The following is an 18,200-nucleotide window of genomic DNA, read 5'->3' as shown; positions in this document are numbered from 1 at the left end:
TATCTTATCACCGAACGTTGATTGAGATTCTCGAATGGACTCTCAAACTATGTTCGTTTACTTTTATAACGACTCGTTAAAAAAAACGCGATCGTTATTTAATTTTTAAGTTTTTCTCATTACGCACGAATAAAATTAAAACTGCCTAATTGCTACATTTAATGGCGCTAAATGAGAGATAAATATAAACATGCATATTTGAAGTAACCATACAATAGTGGTGCGAAACGCAAATTACGTTTTCAGTATATAATATATATTTATAATAATTTTATTAAAACATGTTGAATTATATAATGTCGCATAAGAATTGCTGACTGACTCTTCAATAACTATGTACATTTCTCTACGAATCATCATGAATCATGAATAAAAAAAAGGAAAATATTTCAACACAGTTTCGTATTTCGAAGCATAACGAGAGGGATGTGAGATTGTGGGAGAGATAATAGAAGATTGAAAAAATCTATCGAGATAAGAGTTACAATGATAATGTGAATGTAAGTGATTTATATTTGCGTGTCATGTTGTAGATAATAATCTCTCTGAAATGTAACACACATCCGCATTTCCGCGAGATTAGTTAGATGGATTTAGAAGTATCCACGATCGCGCGCGCGAGAAAAAACCTCGCACGATTGTTAACGGAAATATTTTTACCGTTATTCCTATTAATATTCTTGTAGTGACTATTTGTATTATTATTATTATTATTATTATCATTATTGCTTTATCTATTACTACTATTTTTTTAAAATCAATATATTTTTTAGCTATTGCTATACGATTATTATATTTGCGCTATTAAGCATTACGTTATTAATGCCGCTATTTTATTGTCGTCATTACTGTAATTATTTATGGAAAAGATACCTTGCCTTGTAACGAATGTTTCAATTTACAGTGGTTCAGTATGAAATATTTGATTGAGTATGATTTGTATGTACAATGTATTAACATAATAATAATACTGTGGCGCTGTAAATATTATACATATTTTATAAATGAAATATTTAGTGTGATTGTAATATATATTACAATAATGTACTAAAAGCACCACTCTGTACACTCCACTAAATATATGGATTAAATTTTAATAAATACTTCCCAATCCCATATAACTGATACATATTTCTTTCACTCGCCATTTTTTAAATGTTTTTATTTTTTATTATTTATTATTTACACTTTTTATGATTTATAATAAATAAATAAATAAGTGCGTTTTTTTAAAATAATGTATATTTTTATTGATGAAAATATAACATACTTTTATCTCTTATCATTTAATTATATCTTAAAAGTAAAAAATATTAAAATTTTACAATATAATATCTCTCTTAAACTTTGTCTTCTTTGGGCTCTTTCTTTAGTTTCGATAATGCAATGTCGCCATATTTCTCCATCAATTCTTCGACAAATTTATCCTTCAGTTCTTTAAGACATCTGTAAAATATAAATCACTGAATAGCGAAAAGACACTTAGCGGTTTCATTTTTATTCTATCAAGAATGTCTGAAACTGCTATATATTTAAAAAAAAAATATATATATATATATATTACCTTCTATAAACAGAATCTGTCCTAAATTTGCCGATGTCTAAGCTAGGGGCATGAGGTCGATGGATAATAAAAGTGTCTGGTAAAACGATATACCTATAATTTTACAATTTAAATCGAACATTATACATATTGTCAGGGTACATATAACATTATTTAAATGAACAAAATTATCGCAACTTACTTATAATTTAACGCCGTTAAATGGGTCACATAAGAAACTTTATTCCAACCAAATCCAACAAATCTTGTATCATATTTCGGAGCAAATTTTGAAACTACTATATAAGGTTCGAAATCCGGCTCCCATGAAATCTGCAACGATTATATATTCATATTTTTCTTGCATATGTTTATTATTATCTATGTATTTTTTATATCGATATATTCAGTAATATATAAATTATTTCCCAGAATCTAGTGCCATTATATATATATATTTTTCTTAATTATACAGATCTCACACGCACTTCGTAAGGTTCCGTGCTATTTCGCCAAAAACTATAATTTGTAGCAGCGTGTCCTTGTGTCCAAACATGATAGCGAAATGTGTATAAAATACCACGCTTAAGAAATTTCAGCAATTCTTCTTTGTTAGCGGGGAACGTAAATCTATAAGAAAATAAAGAAAAAGAAAGGCGATTTCTATATATGAAAAAAAATCTATTCAACGTTACAACAACGAAAAATTACCTGTAACGCTCGGTTTCGAATGCTGGTACGATCAGAGCTATTTTATCGAATTCATTGATATTTAATCGAATAATATTGTTCATTAGATTTTCATACAATCCAAATTGCGGCAAAAAGTCGACATCGAGTTGAAAAATGAACGGGGCAGATACGTACGATATCGCAATATTCCTCAAGTAATTAATAGGATACAATTCCTGGGCGAAAAGCAATAATTTCATAAATGAAGAAGAAGGGATTTTATTGAAATTTATTGCAATAAATAATTAAATTTTCTCTTTCATCTCTAGGTGCAATACACCACGCGATAAATCGTGATACATTTAGCGCTAATAAAGAATACAGCTTTATAAAGTGTCGTTTTAATTTTTAGTTAGCTATACTTTAAAAAAATAATTCAATTTGCTTTAACACCGCTGTAAAAAAGTCGCGTCCGTTTTATCGCGCAATTAAGCGATAAATTCATTTGTATTTTTAGCGCTTTTAAAATTAAAGACACAAAACACACCCCGTCTTTGTACACGACGTGATAGGCGATGTTCCTTCTCGCGCGTAAATCCGCGGAACCTCGCACAAAGTTCAGGAAATATTGAACCTCCGCGTCGGTCAAATAAAGGGCGACACTTATAGTCCCAGGCCAATGTTTCGCCAATGTTTCCAACAGCGGTATCCTCTCAACGCTACACTGGGTGACTAAAACAACATCCGCTGACGAGTACACGTTGTATTCGTACTCCAGTAGAAAGAGATACGTGCGATACAAAACGGTAGCGCCTTTCTCGAATTCTCGACAGGGATTGGATTCGTTGTACTAAAAATATGCGGGCAATAAAAAAATCATTCGCAAACGCGATGAATATATCTGAAATTTAAATGAGCTCAGGATACTTTGGAGCATCTCGACTCACTGGAAGTACACTCTCGTGCTTGTCACAGCCGAATAAGCGCTTTCGCAATAGATTGCCATCCATCTCAAGGAAGACTCGATGCAGTTTTCGAAACTCATTAACGTGCTTATTGTGAACGTCCTGCTTACGCGGGGAATTCCAATGGAGGATCTAAAAGTAGACGATGCCAGTCCAAGTCAAGTCGATCGATTCCTCTCTAAACGAAGAAATTAATGGGCGAGAGACGTACGTTTATCCGATTGGTGTCGCGATAACAAGTGTCACTTAAAGTGTGATCACTCAGCTGTATATTCCAAACACACTTTATCCTATATACGATATTCGGTTGCTCGTTGATCACCGCGTTTATTACATCCTGATCAGCCAGACTGGTCTCCGATATGTATCCTAGCACGTGCCTGGTGACGTTATTCCACGAGCTCGCAAATTTCCTATCGCGTAGCCGTCGCAGGTGCATCAGCATCACACCGGTGTTGAATCCCCGACCTAAAGCTGGCCACGGTCGTTGACCGTACGACAACGTCTTTACGTACCAATTGCTCTGATTTTCGACCAAGCCTAAGGTTTGAACGGCCGAGAAACTCTCGAACATTTTCCACAATGAATATACGTCGCTCATGACAGTCACGTCCGTGTCCAACACGAGTACTTTGTCCTCCCGCATCGCATCCGGTAGTATCAACTTCAAGAGACCATAAACCCCGGAGTAATGCGTGTTCGGGATCCACGAGACCATCGGCATCCATACCTCGGCTCCGTAGAATGTCACGTTCACTAAAATAATCGGATCGAGAACGATCAAACGAAAGAGAGAGAGATATATATATATATATGTATATTTCCCTGATTTCGTAGGATAGAAAAAAACACACAATCTACCAAGCAAATATACGTGTTAAAAAAAGTAGTTCTGTGAAGCTTTTGAAAAATTTTGGGTTTAATATAACTTTTTTCATGTAATCTGTATGTTGAAAATTTAAACTGATCTAATTAAGTGAATTTAACATTGCGTGAAAAAAAGTAGATATATCTCTCTCCCTCTTTTTTTATGTATATTTCGTATACTCTTTGCGTCAGGCTGTTAACGCACAGACGTGGATAAAAATTAGGTTTCTCTCCTTCCATGTGTACGTCACAAAGAGATGCGCGTCCTGTCGTAAAAGCGTACAAACCATGCGGCAAATCCCACGTTTGGAACAAAGTTGAAAGTGTTCTCCTCGCAATTTCGTCGACGAGCAAATGAAAATGCAACGGATTCGTACGATAAAACAGAATAGACTTCACCACGGTTACGAGGGAAAAGCTGGAATTGTAACCGGCGCACACCATAGCTATGTGTATCGTGTCGCACTTCACCTTGAAAAGGTTGAGAATGTCAATTCATCGGTACGCTGATGAATACTAATGAAATTAAATATGCAAGCATACCTCGAAATTGTTTTTCAATTGCGATCGTTCGAGAGAATAATCTTCCAGCAAATTCGACCTTTTCACTTCTACCGACAACGACCGCCAATTTCTTTCAACGTTTGACTTTCTTACCTCCACGGAAGGGACTAGAAACAACATTCTAATGTTCTCAATGTTAAAAAATGAGATCGATATAATAACGTTCACACAGTTGTTTTACCGTTTAATAACAGGTACAAGTAAAAAACAACGGATGGTATTAAAATCCCCAACAGACATCTTAGCCATGATCGAGCCATTGTAATATGCCGTACATATTTCCCAATTCGCGATATGATGTCTCAACAAATTAGACTAGATGTACGCTGAAATGTACGAAAAAAAAATTAATTCAAGATTTGTTTTCCTCATGCAATGTCTTGAAAATCTATACAAGCCTCCTTACTATAATAATATAGAAAGAAATTTCTCTTTCATACTTGATAAGAGAGAAAGAGTTAAATCTATAATCTAATTATTAATTCATAGATATAAACTCTAATTATAGATACAGAAGTGTTGAAAGATGCACTGAACGATTAGATAAAGTTTCAAGCAAAATAGCAAGTTTGCAAAAATGATGCATTTATTGTCATTATATAAAAGTTGAGTGTTTATATATATATAAATATAAAAATCGAAAAATATATTGTAACTCTTGAAGATTTTTTCACAAATCGTATGTCTTTTTCTCGATCTGTGAAAAAGTCTGAAGGCTACAATACATTTTTCGATTTTTCATACATCTTTAAGGGGGCTATAATTCAAAAAGAAAGCATTTTTGAATTTATGTGTTTATAGGAATTTTTTTCTTATTTTGACTCGTAGAACATACTCTTAAAATCTCTGATACAGTTTTAAAAACATCCTGTGTATATATATATATATATTGGGAGAAAAAATCGAAAAATGTATTGTAACTCTTGAAGATTTTTTCACAATATATATATGTATATATATACATATATATATTTTGTGAAAAAATCTTCAAGAGTTACAATACATTTTTCGATTTTTTCCCCCAACTTTAGGGAACTATAACTCGGAGGGAAAGCATTTTTGGACCCATGTTTATCAGAACTTTTTTTCTTATTTTGACCTCTATAGAATACACTCTTAAAATCTCTGACAGTTTTAGAAACACGTATAGTACAAAGAATACTATTGCAATAGATACACATGCTCCGATAAATATGATACCTACTAAATACATATGAAAGTCAATAGATCATGTTTAACCTACGAGTTTATGAATGCGTTATATCCAATTTCCCTGTGTTATGTAGGTATAGCATTATGAATGCGACGCAATCATAATGCATGTAAATTAGTATCGTAAATGAAAACGTTATATTCCTTGCGTAGAGAAATTTCGAATAATTATACCGCAAGTGCGAAATTCATGCATCAGCATTCGACACATGTCAACAGACAAAAGGTTCATTGTAAATAGTGGCGATAACTAAACAAAGCTTGGACATTAATTCTTTGTTGCCCGATATAATTTTCAAGTTATCGATTCTTATTTTATTTTTGTTTATATGCCTTTTTTATATTTGATTTTATTTTACTTGTTTTTACTATACATATATTTGAGATCTTTCGAAGATCCAGAAACAATTTTAGACAATAAAAAATACATTAAAAATTTATTTTAAAAAAATAAATATTTATTAACGTTTTATGTAATTGCGATAGAGTAAACATTCTGAATCATAATGTTGCATATGTAATTATATAGAATAATTAAAAAGAAGCTTGAAATTAATTTCAAACAAAATTAAAGCGAGAATTAATAATGAGAAAAATCTAGAAAAAATTTTGAAATATTATTTTAGAATAATCATCTTCTGGCTGTTCGCGTATATGCATGTGACCCGGTTTATTCTTGAACAGTGATGTACTTATAACATACGTATTTAATGGCACAAAAAACGCCGGAAATTTCAGTTAGCTTCTCTCATATAAGCTGGCTTCGCATACTATCCACACATTTGCGGTTTGCGATAATACAATAAACGATAAAATTATTTATAAAATACGCAGATTAATTTCGATGATTTTATTCACCAAAACATTTAAATATGAATATTTAAATTAAAATAATGCAGTCTCGAAACATTGCTATCAATATTTACAAAATGCCATATTAAATATTAATGTGAACAATACTCATAAATACGTAATCATAAATATAATAAATACTAAATCTATTGATGAAGTGCATATTTAATGGTGTATTTTGTTTGCATTTCAATAAAAAAGAATAATGTTGGAGTCACAAAAATAAATTGTTTCTTAATAAAGATACACCGAATTATAAAAAATGTAAGAAAAAAGTAAAAGGCTTGATGATAAAAATTTCAATCTGATAATAAAGTAATCAGCTACGATTAGAAATATTTGCTCGCATTAAGATTAAACAATTACTCCAAAAATGAAATGCCATTAAAATTAATTAAAATTATTTTGATAAAATTAAAGTTGTATTTTTATATTTCAATAAATCAATCTTAATTTTTATTTAAACAACATTAAATTAACATCTAAAAAACAGGTGAATCAATAAAATCGTAATCACTAAAATAATTTCGTTATATTGAAAACGCATAAAAATTATTTTTCTTAATATAGATAATATTATTAACAATAAAATCGAAATTTAAATAAAACAAGAAAAAGAGATATTAGGCTGTAAAAATACTTTCTTAAATTTATACCGAGTTTTCTTCAATTATATATAAATTATTTAGTAGTTTTCTAATTAAAATTATACTTATCTATTTTAATTAAAAAAGAATAATGGATTCGAATGTTTTGCACAAAACAAAACTCAGAAAATATAATAAACATTTACTACCAACCGGTGCTTTTTACTGCTGCTCGTTAAGCCGCTGCTAACACAGAGTTCTAAAGCAGGACCCTCACAATGATACGCGGGTAATAATGTGATTACCAGTACGTACCAGCGCCGGCTCAATTATCGTCTCTCGTTCTGTCATCCGGCAGCGTCCGTCCCCGGATAAGCGAAAGTACAGGTCACAATTTCTATATATAATGTTGATACGTATGCGAATGTCGTCGTGCTCCTCGGACATTCAATGCTGTCGATGTTGTTCGCTATTATTGTCGCCAGAAACGATGTAAATTGCCACAATTAGTCGTTAAGAACGACAACACACTCCCGCGGGTAAAAAGTACGTAACGTAGACACTCCATTCAGCTCTCTCTCTCTGAATGACGCACATCACAAACGCAGCTACCGCCGCGCGACTGAAATTCTTACACTGACATCAAACAACGTGCCGTCGGCAACCCCGTGCAGGCATCCTTGTCGCAAGATGGCGGTCGCATCTCTAGCACGTGCAACGTGCACGCACACGTGATAACCATTGACAGCTGGCACCAGCTGATTACCGCGCGCGCAACCCACGTGTGCCGCGTGCGCCGCATACACGATTGCAGGCCTGCAGGCGTAGACGAGATCAGTATGGACCGACGGTATAACTCCGTTTCACAAGCATATGCACTTTCATATCTCTACCTCCCAGGATAAATCCATATAAATTTTTCATATGGAAAGAACTTTATCGTCTATCTCTCGTTCGTAATTTAAAAAATTTTAAAAGTGTCCATTTATTATTTTAACTTGATATATATATTTTTTAATATAACTGATCTTGAAAAGAATATCTTTTCTCTTATAAAAGTATATTGTTGACATATAAAATTTTCGTGATGTCTTATATGTGTATTTGTCTCCTATATCCCTTTGTTAAAATATAATTAAATAAATTTAAGAATGAAATGTGTATGATGTTGGATGCACTTTCGTATCTCTACCTCCCAGGATAAATCCATAAGTTTTTCATATGAAAAGAACTTTATCGTCCATCTCTCGTTCGTAAATTTAAAAAATTTTAAAAGTGTCTATTTATTATTTTGACTTAATATATATTTTTTAATATAACTGATCTTGAAAAGAATATCTTTTCTCTTCTAAAAGTATATTGTTGACATATAAAATTTTCGTGAAGTCTTATACGTGCATTTGTCTCCTATATCCCTTTGTTAAAATATAATTAAATAAATTTAAGAATGAAATATGTGTATGATGTTGGCTAGTGGTAAATGAATAATAATGCAAATGTATAACAGATATAAAAATTCTACATTTCTAAAATTTTAATAAAATCTAATTGATTTCTGTGGCTTTACTCGGACTGTAGGGAATGGATTCCTCCTCTTCAATTTTTCGCATTCGTTGTAGCTCTGCTTGTCGCGTTCTGAAAGACAATTATATTATGTTAGAATTATATATACATGTGTATAAAATTTCGATCTTGTAATTAATAATAACACGAATCTAATATACCTTGCTAAGATTTCTTCTTGTTCCCGTTGTTCTTTATGGCAATTCAGGATTCGGTACCCGACGCAAATGACTATCAATAAAATTGGAACCAGACAAGCAAGCACTATCCCAGTTGTAATACCTGCTTGACGAGAGCTGTATTCTTGCTTACCTAAATAATGAAGAATAATTAAAAATTATTATTTAGATAAAAATACTTTTGCGATTTAAATACATATATTTTATTAATAAGATGTAGAAATTTTGCAAGATTTAAAGTAAATTCTCGCGCGAGCTATCCAAGAAAAATTTTAATTCACTTAATAATCTAATATGCATGAACAGATTTTATGATAATGTAAATAAGATATTTAAATAGAAGAGGAAAAAAGAGGTTGTCGTCAGGAAAAATTCACGAAAACTCTGGTGGAAATTTCCATTCCATTCTAATGCTATTAATTCAATTGCTGCATCGTAATGCTGTGAATCGTTTCCATTAGTCCATATATAAACATTCTGTATATGCATGTGGAATAGAAATTTCCCATATTATTTAACTAATATATATATAAAAATTTATTAAAACAAATTGTTTACAACATGTGAACACAAGTATATGGCATGAATTGTGACAAATGTAATTGTTACAACTATGTAAATCGGTTATGACAATTAAATATTAGATGGCTGTTTTTGTATTTAAGCGTCGCTTATTTAATATTTTTGAAATGTATCAATTAGGATTTATATCAATAAAATGATAATATTTGTACTCAAAATACAATTATTATTGCAACTATTTCTATTCCACAGCAAAAACAGTAATATACTTAATATCTACATACATATAAATACTGAATAACGCCGAATGATATAATAATATTATATTGTGATTATATCGCCCAAAATTTAGTTAATAAAAACACATGTATTTACGATTAATTTGTTAAATTTTGATCGATGTCTCATGCCAAATTGAATCTGCGGTATTAAATATATACATATATGATCAATATTAATTTGACGTATGCAAAATGTTTAGTATTTGAAATCAAGATGTATGTATATACTGTCATGTGATATCTCATACATGTATACACGCATACGTCACTGCATCGAAAACTGCATCGAAATAACGATACGTACTAAAAATAACTTCAGTAAGCAAAATATATCTCGTTTCTATTACAATGCTATTGAACCAAACGTATTATCTGAATCTAAACTAAACGTCACTCTCTTTGGCGGGACTTTGGGCAGTTTTTCTAATCGAGTCCGCGCCTGAATCTGACCCCGTGGGTGAGATGGGCTCCTTCAGATCCATTTCTTTTTCCTCAAAGTCAATATAAGGTCTATTAGGTAGAGGTTCGTTTGTACGATATACTCTATCGTAACTACGGCGTTTCCTAGTGCTGCTATTAGTTTCACTTGTGCTAGCATCGCTAATTGGAGTAATAGCCCTATCGTCAAATGACTTTAACAGCGTGGTCTGCTTCAACATGGACTCGTTGTCGATACCAGACCCACGCTCAGAATAGCGCCATGATTTCGTGGAACCTCCTCGCGTCTGGCTTCTTCTTATATAAAAGAAAGCACCCGCGATGCATGCCATCACGGGAATTAACACGACGCTAATAATGCCCATTACGGTCCATGCTGTACGCTGAACGTACTCGATGCGACCTACATTTATATAATAAGCTTCAATCGCGTATATATGTGTATATGGGAAAGTACATTAATTTAATAAGTAGAAGAAAGCAACAAAGGCAACGTTAAACTGGACGTAAAATATTAAAGAGATAAGAAGAGAAAAAAAGAAGAAAGACACAAAAAGTATGTTAAATAATTCAGCAACATTTAACTCTCAGCAATTCTATAAACTCGCTTCGCAAAAATAGAGACTACAAGCTTAGACTCAATTTAACTCTTAAAACAAATTGATGAAACTTGGTACGTTTTGAATTACAAACGATCCGGTAAATGCGCTACCATTTAATACACTTTCTCTATACATTCTATTGTATTCCGTTCCTTATTCTCGTTTCAGATCGTTAAGCAGGTACTGTGAGATTACAGTGGAAAATTAATGAATTCAATAAGCTATACTCACGAAGACATTCCGTGTACCCGTACTCCGGAGTGTTCCACCGGCCTTCCGGTGTGCACACCCGACGTTGATCACCGACAAGTGTGAAATCCTGATTGCATTCGAAACTCACTTTCGCCCCCGGGGTAAATAGGAAATTGCTTTTACGTCCGAACCGTGGTGTTTCCAATACACCGCAGGATACAGCTTAAAGATGGCATATAAGCATATAATGAATAATAAATTAAGCTCTTAAATATGTATACATATACCATATGTATATGTAATATGTCTATTCGGGAATAATTAAATTGATATCAATTATTCACAGAGGAAATGTATTGTCACACAATTACTTACTTTCTTTTTTATTTAACGCGCTGATTTGGGTGTAAGTGTCGTAATAATTCCTAGTAAAATGCGCCAAGTCTCGATTTAAGGTCATAACGTAATCATATTGACATTGATAGGAATCACCGCATAAATCGATGGCACGATTTATGTCATATGTTCTATTCACTGGAAGTATCTCTGTTGGATATTTTCGATATTCTGGTGTGAACGTGCGATTAGCATAATAACTCGCTGTTCTACCAAACTCTCTGTGGAATAAAGCAGCTCCCAATAGTTTGCTCTCTTTATCTTCTAGCATCCAATGTAAAGCGAAGTCTTTATGAATAGTCTCCGAATGATTCACGCTGTTGACAGGGACTTGATATCCCTGTGGATTTCTCAAATCGTCTGCGATATCGAAATTCCAAACCCCGAACAGTCCTTGGGTTTTATTCTAAAATTGAAAAATAATATCCTCTAGTCATGCATTATAATTTAATACTGAATATTTTATATATTTATTAAATATGATTTTTTTGTGAAGCTTCTCTTCAATTTTATGGAGCTTATTACTTATGAATGAATTTTCTTTACCAGATATGTCCACGGTAGATATAATCGAGTAGACAAGAAACCCTCATTTTCCACAACTTCCACACCAGCACCGGTATCGAACATGACAATGACTTCGCTCTGATTCAGAATGTATGTCGGCGTGTAAACAACGACCCCGGGGAAATGTTGGAATTTCAAAGATTGTCTGTCAAAATATACTCTTTGACCATCCGCGAAGACATCGAGCCGATATCTCCATTGTGCATGTGGGGGTCTCAAACGAACTTCAATGGTGGCAGAGTTATTTCCTCTCGCTATACAAGACATAGGATTATAGCTGTATCTATTTTTTATTAATAATACAAATAAAAATCTACTTAAAAGTATAATTTTAATTAAAATTAATTAGATCGTTTTTGTACACAAAGAGAATTTTCTCTTAAAATTTACCCTGAAAATACAGTATTATGGTAATTGTGCGACAATATGGGAAGAATCTTATAACAGATTCTCTGGTTAATATTCGCCACAATAAAAAATATTAATATGTACATAGTAAAATTTACTATATGTACATCGTAAAATTGATTGAACATATTTTATATTTTATTGTGATAGATATTAATATTTTTATTGTGGTAAATATTAATTCGAGAAACTCTTATAAAATTCTTTCAATATTATATTATCTCAGATTACCATGATTTTCAGAGTAAATTCTAAAAGAAAATTTTCTCTGTGCAGATAATTCATGTAATAATGAGTTTAAAATTTACCTGCTACCGAGGTAAGATGCGTCGCCATCACTTGGCCGTAAGCATTGATGGGCATTTGTTCGAATCTACCTTGCACGTCGAGCTTGTCTCTGAGATCGTTTACTCGTAACAAGACAAATTCACCTTTACCATTGAAAGTATACTCCAGACCGTCGAACGAGACAAAGTGGGGATCACCGAATACAGTCGCTACACCAGGTGATTGATAGGCAATGCAGTCCTGCGATGGTCTTCTCTCGAATCGGAATGTCTCGCAACCGACCGCTTGTTCCTCTTGCCAGAGACAACACGTATACATTGGAACCACATCGTGATACCAATGTGAAAGAGTTGGTACCTTGTTAGCCTCGTTCCACGGGAAGTAGCCTAAATTATGCGATCGATGCGGTCGCGATCCCCATTGCTGATCGTAAGTCAGCATCAGGAAATTATTTTTATCGTAACAGCATTGTTGTTCCGAACCGTCCAAGCTGAAATAGTATAGTAAATACATGAATAATGCTGCAGAAAAGATAGAATGATCCCAGAATTATTTTGAATATTTAATTATACAGACAGCTATTTATTATTACAAATTACAAATAAAAGGGCAATTTTTTCACTACTATGTGGAGGATAAATATAAGTAATGTTTACTTATCTAGCATTATATAATTGTGTTTCTAAAATTATTTGAAAAAATAAAAACCATTTAGCACCTAAAATAATCTAGTTCGTTCAGTTGGTCTATTCTTATATTAATTTTGAATTTATACAAGCCTAAATATGAAATATTCAAATAAATATAAGTAATCTTCAAAGTATAAACTACTTACTTGGGTGCACCTGTCCTCACGCAGTGAGTTGCATATTGATTGTAATAACAATCTATGTTCGAATCTTTGTCGCAGTTGTAATCGGGAAGGAAGCGACCCTTATCGTACAAAGCGTGCTCCAGAATACAAGGACAAAGCGCTACCTCGGCGGCGAAGTTCTTAAGATATCGGTCGTTCATAATCCACTTATCGCAGAGTTTCTGAGACCACCGTGACCCGTATAGTCGTTCCCATTGAGGAGCAAAGTACCAACCGATCGGAATTGGTCTGCTCCACAAGCTCCTATAAAATTAAAATTGTTCAAACACAGTTCAAACCATCGAACCAGAAACGTTTTGACGAATAAAATAACACTTACGGTGTTATCGAAAGTCCAGAGTACAACTGCGGTTCGGTCAGATTGATCTGTATGAAACCGAATATCATGTCTCTGTGAAATGGATTGTACGCGTCTCGGTATTTCTCTGGTTTGATGATATAACTACCAGTATTGGTATGCGATTTCTAAAACACGTATAGCGCAATGTATTTTTTTTTATTAATTTTATTTAATTTATCTCGCTGTGTCTTATCTTTTCTACTGTATCACATAAGTCACGAACCTCCAAAGTCGAAATGAATTGAAATTCGGGCCTTGTTGTGGTTTCTCTATATCCCCATAACGAAATTTGTATTCCTGCCCCTATATTGGTCGTCAAATTATACGCGTTCCACGTAAATTTGATTTCTGCCGGATATTTCATATGAATGGCCTCTTTGTCGCTGAAAAAGATCCTCTCCGTCGCTGTAGCTGGGGTTTCTGAGCAAAAAGAAATTTTACGTGATTTTTATTATGGGAAATAAAGATATTTATTATTTTGCACGCTATTACGATTTTAATATCAAAAGATAATAAGACGCGCGTGTATAGAAAGAAATAAAAATGAGATTAAGGTAAGAGAGAGCTTACCAACGAAGTATTTGCCTTTCCAATCGTACGTTCCACTGTCAATGGCAATGTAGAAACGTATGTAGCCTTCGTATTTCAAGAACGGTTGTACGCAAATTGCGCGATTTCTGTCTATTACGGTGCCCATAACTACCTCGTTCTCGAAGCGACATTTGATCTTTTGCGACTCGTTGAAGCACGGTCCTGTGATGTTGATGACAGTTCCGCCTAACATATTCCCGCTTTCCGGAGCAAAAACCAGCGGCAAGTGTGCTCCAGCTGTGCATATCATTATACATTGAAATAAAAATCATACTTTGTTATTTGTATAATATTTTTTAAAGATATTCTGCCTCTTACCAATGTCCTTATTGCAAGTGCCCAACATTATTTTTTCATCTATCCTGAAAATATGTCGACCTGGAAAACCATTTGCCCATCCTCTGCTCGTTAAATCGCGGATTGTGGTCGCCTGAGAATAAGGCTTATATTCATAGCTTTGAGTGCCATTTCCAGCGTTAAAGCCAACCTACAATTTGTACGAATGAATTTTATTAAATAACTTTATATTATAAATCTCCTTTTCTCGACGAGATACATTTATATTCTGTTTTGTTAGAATATTATCTTATGCAAGGGATTTATACATCAAATATTACACGCGGAGAGAATTTCCTCTTAGAATTTACTCTCTATAAAAATCATGGTAATTAATATGTACATATAGTAAAATTAATCGAAAATATTTTATATTTTATTGTAGTAAATATTAATCAGAAAAACTCATAAAATTCTTCCAATACCATAATTTCAAGGTAAATTTTAAGAGAAAATTCTCTCTATGTATAAAATTAAATTTAAAAAATGTTACAGTATTTATAGAAATTATTCTCTCGCTTATTATTTGCTGGAAAATAAATATTCTGCGATTACTTACGTATGCAGCGACTCCGTTTTCGCCTTGTGTCGTATCGCCACCTGCTTCTGTGTGACTGGTCCATTGTATATTCAAATAATTAAAAATGGCATAAGTAAAAACTTCGTCTGTAGCCAAAACCAATTGGAACGTGTTAGTTCTATATAGGGACTGGTCGATGCCGCCAGCAAAGGACATGTTCTTCCAGGTTGCAATAAGGGCGTGTTTAGGGATGAAAGAATCAGCACCGACAACACCCTGTCTTATGTCCCACATAAGACGCTCTCGCATTTCTACGCCAAACTGATCATTTCTCCCTTGCAAATCCCTCTCGAGTCTGGTAAAAATTTATTTTCTGTATATTACTTCAATTTTTGAAGACTTTTTGTCTTTGAAGATCGTAAAAATGTTTAGAATGTTACGCTAATTTGTATATTTTACGTGCACATACCTAAAATAGACTCCCGGTTTTCTTTGATCGATATCTGTTTTCCTTAATCTGCCTATACGACATTTACTGAAAAAAATGCCAATGAAACTGGGATCGTTTTTTCTAGGCCAATCTTTGATCGGAAAAACAAGAGGATACGTAAGATACTCCGGTGGATCGCTAAATTCCAGGTATCCGTTAACAGTTAACTAAAATATAATATAACATTTTTTTAAATAATTTTCGACAATGAAAAAAATGTTTATTTATAAGACTTTAAATTCTTGAAATATTTAGATATCATTAATAAATTTTAACATTTCTTAAATTTAACATTTTAAGACATGGATATACATAAAAAAAAAATATATATATATATATATAATGTATTATAAAAATATATTATGTATATATATTGATAACTTCTCATAAATTAAAAACTTAATTGTAATTTAAATATCGTTAAAAATTATACAAATAAGTAAATAACAAATGCGATCGTACTCTTGTATAATTGAATCTGAAGCCAAAGAAAGGCAGTTGAAAATTCAGATTTTTGTGGATTTGCAGCGTTGTCGCCTGTAAAGGAGTTTGATAATCTCCCATATCATTATCACCACCTTTATCGAAATACCAGTACATAAACTTGGAACGAATCTGCCTTAATCTCTCTTCCGTTATTGTATAAAAAGATGGATTATCTTCTGGACGAGGCGCATATCTATCAGCCTCAGGTGAATCCGAATCTGCAAGTGTGCATCAAACAAAAATTGATTAAAATAATACTATTAAAACTATAAAATCAACTACATAATATTAATTTTTTAAATTATATTTTATTTAATAATATTTTATATATAGTTTTTCTGAAAAAAAAATATTCTTAGTGATAATATTACAGAACGAATAAAATTTTATTATATCTTTATATTTTTTTTTATATTTTATTATCATTATATTATATATATACATATATGTATATATATATATATATATATATATATATATATATAAAATAATCGAGCAACACTTTGCAGTCGGTCTTTGATCACATTAAACTATTTGATTCACTCATGATGAATTTATGATCTATCAAAATGGTTCGTCTTATCCAATGAATCATTCTTGATTCATGTTAAAGTGAGTAACTGATAAACACATGATAAGCTACAATATAGATTGTCTCGGCCGCATGTAAAATAAATTACTTTTAATATGCGAAATTTGTGCACCAAATTAAACAATTTCTTTTAATAATGAAAATTTGAAGAAAAATGTATGTATGAAAAAATGTGATGTAAGTAAATTCTGTACTCATCATTTGCTTACTCACATTACTCATTACGAAACGATGGTCACACCCATTGATAACGAAAGACTCTTACCGTATCTCACATATTTTCCATTTTTCTCGTCTGCCATTTTACCAGAAATAGTTTGAACAAACAAATCCTTCTTATTCGTGGGCAAGCTTTTAGGTACAAGTAAATAATTAGTATCCGATGAAAATTTGCTCAAATTTTCCCCGATTGGAGCTTCATCTTTTTTCTCAATTGGAGTTGAAGTCTTCTCTTCTTTTAGTTCTTCTCGAGCGAGATCTTCGAGCTCCGGAGAAGTTTCCGTTCCTTTCTCGTGCAGCAATTCGATGTTCTCTTCCGCATTATTATTTGTAATCGATTCCAATCCGAAGAAATTCTCAAACGTATTATTTTGCGCGTTTATGCCACTTGGTATTAATGAAAGGAGACAAGTGAAAAGAACGATCCATTTCGATAATCCGAAAATGCAATCGAGCTTCCTCCATGACGCTCGAAGTCGCATTTTCGCGAAGCGGTGAAACGAAACGAACTAATTACTTTAGTACGCACGACGAAACTGAACTCAGATTCAGGTAACACGCGATAACGGTCTACTGATATCATCGGTTCTAGTATGATAACGTACATTTATCTCTTTACTACAGGTAGATAGATAATACGCAGCACATTGAACGAAATCTCTTCACGCGTTCTACTTACTTAAAAAAGGGCGTATACGAGTGCATTCGAAGCACTTGTTCAATAAATCAAACAATTGAATCATTTATAGTCTATTGTCGCAAATACATTAAAAATCGACATTTTAGAGGCAAATTATTTATTCCATTTCTGCAACTGTCCGATATTTACAAAGCAGATATTTTTAGTACGATCGGTTCGGAAAAATGTACTAAAATTTTTTTTTCTTTTCTTCTTGCGGACGACAGATTTTACAATAAAACATGTGCAGTATATATAGCAAATATATCAAGGATACCTCGCCTTTAAAGTCACTATTATTAACTTTTTACACGGACGCATTACTTATGCCAGAACATTCGTTATATGTATAATAAAAATGTATGACTCTTATAT

The 18,200-nt window shown here is 32.7% G+C and overlaps 2 protein-coding genes across 3 annotated transcripts; both read right to left on the bottom strand.

The window, feature by feature from the left end:
- Positions 1-1,240: 1,240 nt before the first annotated feature.
- LOC114941226 (xylosyl- and glucuronyltransferase LARGE1) lies at positions 1,241-7,889 on the bottom strand. Its single transcript, XM_029316130.2, has 12 exons — positions 7,578-7,889; positions 4,793-4,937; positions 4,591-4,718; positions 4,335-4,518; positions 3,392-3,936; positions 3,163-3,312; positions 2,763-3,065; positions 2,255-2,451; positions 2,032-2,173; positions 1,746-1,876; positions 1,565-1,657; positions 1,241-1,446 (listed from the first exon to the last, which is right to left on the bottom strand). Exons 2-12 carry the CDS (start codon positions 4,869-4,871, stop codon positions 1,341-1,343), a joined length of 2,058 nt encoding a protein of 685 aa, XP_029171963.1. The 5' UTR covers positions 4,872-4,937; positions 7,578-7,889; the 3' UTR covers positions 1,241-1,340.
- Positions 7,890-8,763: 874 nt separating this feature from the next.
- mesh (sushi domain containing 2 mesh) lies at positions 8,764-17,701 on the bottom strand. Of its 2 annotated transcripts, XM_029316129.2 has the most exons (15): positions 17,193-17,700; positions 16,312-16,553; positions 15,829-16,016; positions 15,399-15,714; positions 14,822-14,990; positions 14,483-14,740; positions 14,136-14,332; positions 13,892-14,037; positions 13,534-13,815; positions 12,719-13,188; positions 11,982-12,256; positions 11,415-11,841; positions 11,079-11,261; positions 8,987-9,137; positions 8,764-8,897 (listed from the first exon to the last, which is right to left on the bottom strand). In XM_029316129.2, the coding sequence occupies exons 1-15, from the start codon at positions 17,626-17,628 to the stop codon at positions 8,807-8,809; spliced, it is 3,831 nt and encodes a 1,276-aa protein (XP_029171962.2). In that variant the 5' UTR covers positions 17,629-17,700; the 3' UTR covers positions 8,764-8,806. The 2 variants fall into 2 exon arrangements, with proteins under 2 accessions (XP_029171962.2, XP_085344562.1); XM_085488436.1 differs by lacking the exons at positions 8,764-8,897; positions 8,987-9,137 and adding an exon at positions 9,525-10,648 and having other exon boundaries at positions 17,193-17,701.
- Between the last annotated feature and the right edge of the window lie 499 nt (positions 17,702-18,200).

Source organism: Nylanderia fulva, unplaced genomic scaffold (genome assembly GCF_048542155.1).
Source record: "Nylanderia fulva isolate GAGA-0341 unplaced genomic scaffold, ASM4854215v1 Scaffold7, whole genome shotgun sequence".
Classification (NCBI taxonomy): domain Eukaryota; kingdom Metazoa; phylum Arthropoda; class Insecta; order Hymenoptera; family Formicidae; genus Nylanderia; species Nylanderia fulva.
Note: the sequence above shows the minus strand (reverse complement) of the source record. Positions and strands in the feature narration are given on the sequence as shown.